The sequence below is a fragment of the Babylonia areolata genome, chromosome 31 (assembly GCF_041734735.1).
Source record: "Babylonia areolata isolate BAREFJ2019XMU chromosome 31, ASM4173473v1, whole genome shotgun sequence".
In the NCBI taxonomy this organism is placed as follows: Eukaryota; Metazoa; Mollusca; class Gastropoda; order Neogastropoda; family Buccinidae; genus Babylonia; species Babylonia areolata.
This window is the reverse complement of record NC_134906.1, coordinates 27,568,794-27,571,293: the sequence shown is the minus strand read 5'-3', so window position 1 is coordinate 27,571,293 and position 2,500 is coordinate 27,568,794. Positions and strand designations below refer to the sequence as shown.

Below are 2,500 nucleotides of genomic sequence, written 5' to 3'. Positions count from 1 at the left end.
ACTTTACCGGACGTCATGAGTTACGCTTCTGAGCAACGAATTCCCTACCGGTAGGTGGCGCGCCAGGTTCAAAATATGCCGGAGGAAGCTACGGTATAGTGATCGCTGCAAAAGACCTTATTTATTTTATATTATTCTCTTTTTTTTCATAAAACTTCAGTTGACACACAGTTTGCTAACATCCACTTACCTTCACCATGTGTTTTTTGTTTGTTTGTTTGTTTCTGTTTTCAATGCAAGTTGTAAGAATGATTCCCTCCCTATGTTTTGGATGTATCGGGCCAAGTTTTAATTGCCGGCCAAGCTGCGGAAAGCATCTCTGAAGTGTGTGTATATTACGTGTGGAACAACTCATCCTCGCTGATACCCATAACAAGGGCGATCATATTGATTTTGACAAAGCTGAAGTATGTTCGAACATTCAGTTTGTTTTTGTTTTTTTAGAATTGTGTTTGTGTTTGTGTTGTGTTGTGTTGTGTTGTGTTGTGTTGTGTTGCAGTTTGTTCCGCAACGGATTTCACTGTTATGATGATGCAGGTAATGAAGAAAACGATGATGATGATGATGATGGCGATGACGACAACGACGACGACGATGATGATCGTGGTGAAAGTGACAGTGATGATGGTGATGATCACGATGACAGTGATGCTGGTACCGGTGATGGTGATGACGATGTTGATGGTGATAGTGGTGATGATGATGATGATGATGATGATGATGATGACGTTAGTGGTGTTGGTGATGGTGATGGTGGTTGTGGTCGCGATGATGATGATGATGATGATGATGACGGCGACAACGACGATGATGATGACGATGGTAATAGTGGTGATGATAATTATGGTGATGATGATGACGACGACGACAATGATGATAATTATGATGAAGATGATGGTGATGATGATGGTGGTGGTGGCGGCGGCGGTGGAGATGATGTTGATGATGATGATAATGAAATGATGATGACGGTGATGGTGATGATGGTGATGATCATGTTGATGATGGCCATGATGACGACGACGATGATGATGATGGTGATGGTGATGATGATGACGGTGACGATCATGTTGATGATGGCCATGATGACAACGACGACGACGATGATGATGATGATAACGATGACGATGATGATGATGATGATGATGACGATGATGATGGTCATGATCATGATCATGATAATGATACGACGATTACGATGATGATGATGATGATGATGATGATGATAACGATGACGATGATGATGATGATGATGATGATGATGATGACGATGATGCAGGTACCTACAGCTGGACTCATGGTGGTACCCAAAGGATTCCCTCAAGGCCGTGACGACCTGGGATGCCATGCCGCAGATCTTTCCTCACGGGCTGCGGTATGACTGACTGGCTGACTGACTGAACGAATGATCTGACTAACTGACTGACAGACTGAATGAATGAATGAATGAATGAATGATCTGACTAACTGACTGACAGACTGAATGAATGAATGAATGATCTGAGCGACTGAGTGAGTGAGTGAGTGACTTATCTGAGTGACTGACTAAATGAATGAATGAATGAATGAATGAATGAATGATCTGACAGACTGACTGACTGACTGACTGATTGACTGACTGATTGTTTGATTTATTTATTTATTTATTTATTTATTCCTTGGGATACATGCATACCATCTGTCCTATGTTACAGACCAAGGTGTGTGTGTGTGTGTGTGTGTGTGTTTATGTGTGTGTGTGTTTGTGCGTGCGTGTGTTTGTGTGTGCGTGTGTGTGTGCGCGCATGTGCGTGTGTGCGTGTATGTGTGCGTGTGTGTGTGTGTGTGTGTGTGTGTGTTTATGTGTGTGCGCGCATGTGCGTGTCTGCGCGTATGTGCGCGTGTGTGTGCGTGTGTGCGTGTGTGTGAGAGAGAGACATTCACTATAGCACTTTTCTCGACTATTAAAGTCCTGTTCAGTCTCTATTTGGCCTGCCTTTCTTTCATTTCATTGGTTCTTCCGCTCATTTTCCGATCATTTACTTTTCGTTTGCTGATCATTATTCGTCATAGCCTTGGGTTCTTTTTTGTCTTTTTTTTTTAATTCATTTCTTTTTTTTTTAATTCAATTGTTTCTTCTTTCTATCACTCTGTAGGTCTTGAGGGACCTCCAAGCTGACACCTCTCCCACTTTCTTCCAGAAGGAATGTGGCAGAGTGGTCCAGCCAATACAGTGTTCGTGAGGGTCTCGTTTGATTCCCGCTCTGGCTTTTTCTCCTAAGTTTGACTGGGAAATCAAACAGTAACGCTTCCGTGTAAACTGAAACTGAAGGGTACAGATGTTGATTTTTGTTGGATACCATCCCATACTGGATTCCTTTTGTAACAACCAAGCAGACAGGGCAGCAAAAAGGGGAACAAAGAATCATACAGGTAGTATAAAAGTGTATTGCCCATTGTCATACAAGGAAATAAGCAATATAATAGAAAGAGACTTTTATAGGTGCTTGAATTCAAGTCT

At 42.2% G+C, this 2,500-nt stretch overlaps 1 protein-coding gene across 2 annotated transcripts in view; it reads left to right on the top strand.

The window, feature by feature from the left end:
- The window catches only part of LOC143275932 (uncharacterized), a 95,894-nt gene that overhangs the window by 38,548 nt on the left and 54,846 nt on the right, over nucleotides 1-2,500 (top strand). For both annotated transcript variants that reach the window (XM_076580280.1, XM_076580278.1), the window contains exons 8-9: nucleotides 1-50; nucleotides 1,280-1,375. The exon at nucleotides 1-50 is cut by the window's left edge and continues 47 nt beyond it. In XM_076580280.1, coding sequence (XP_076436395.1) covers nucleotides 1-50; nucleotides 1,280-1,375 — 146 coding nt within the window. The remainder of the gene's footprint in view (nucleotides 51-1,279; nucleotides 1,376-2,500) is intronic.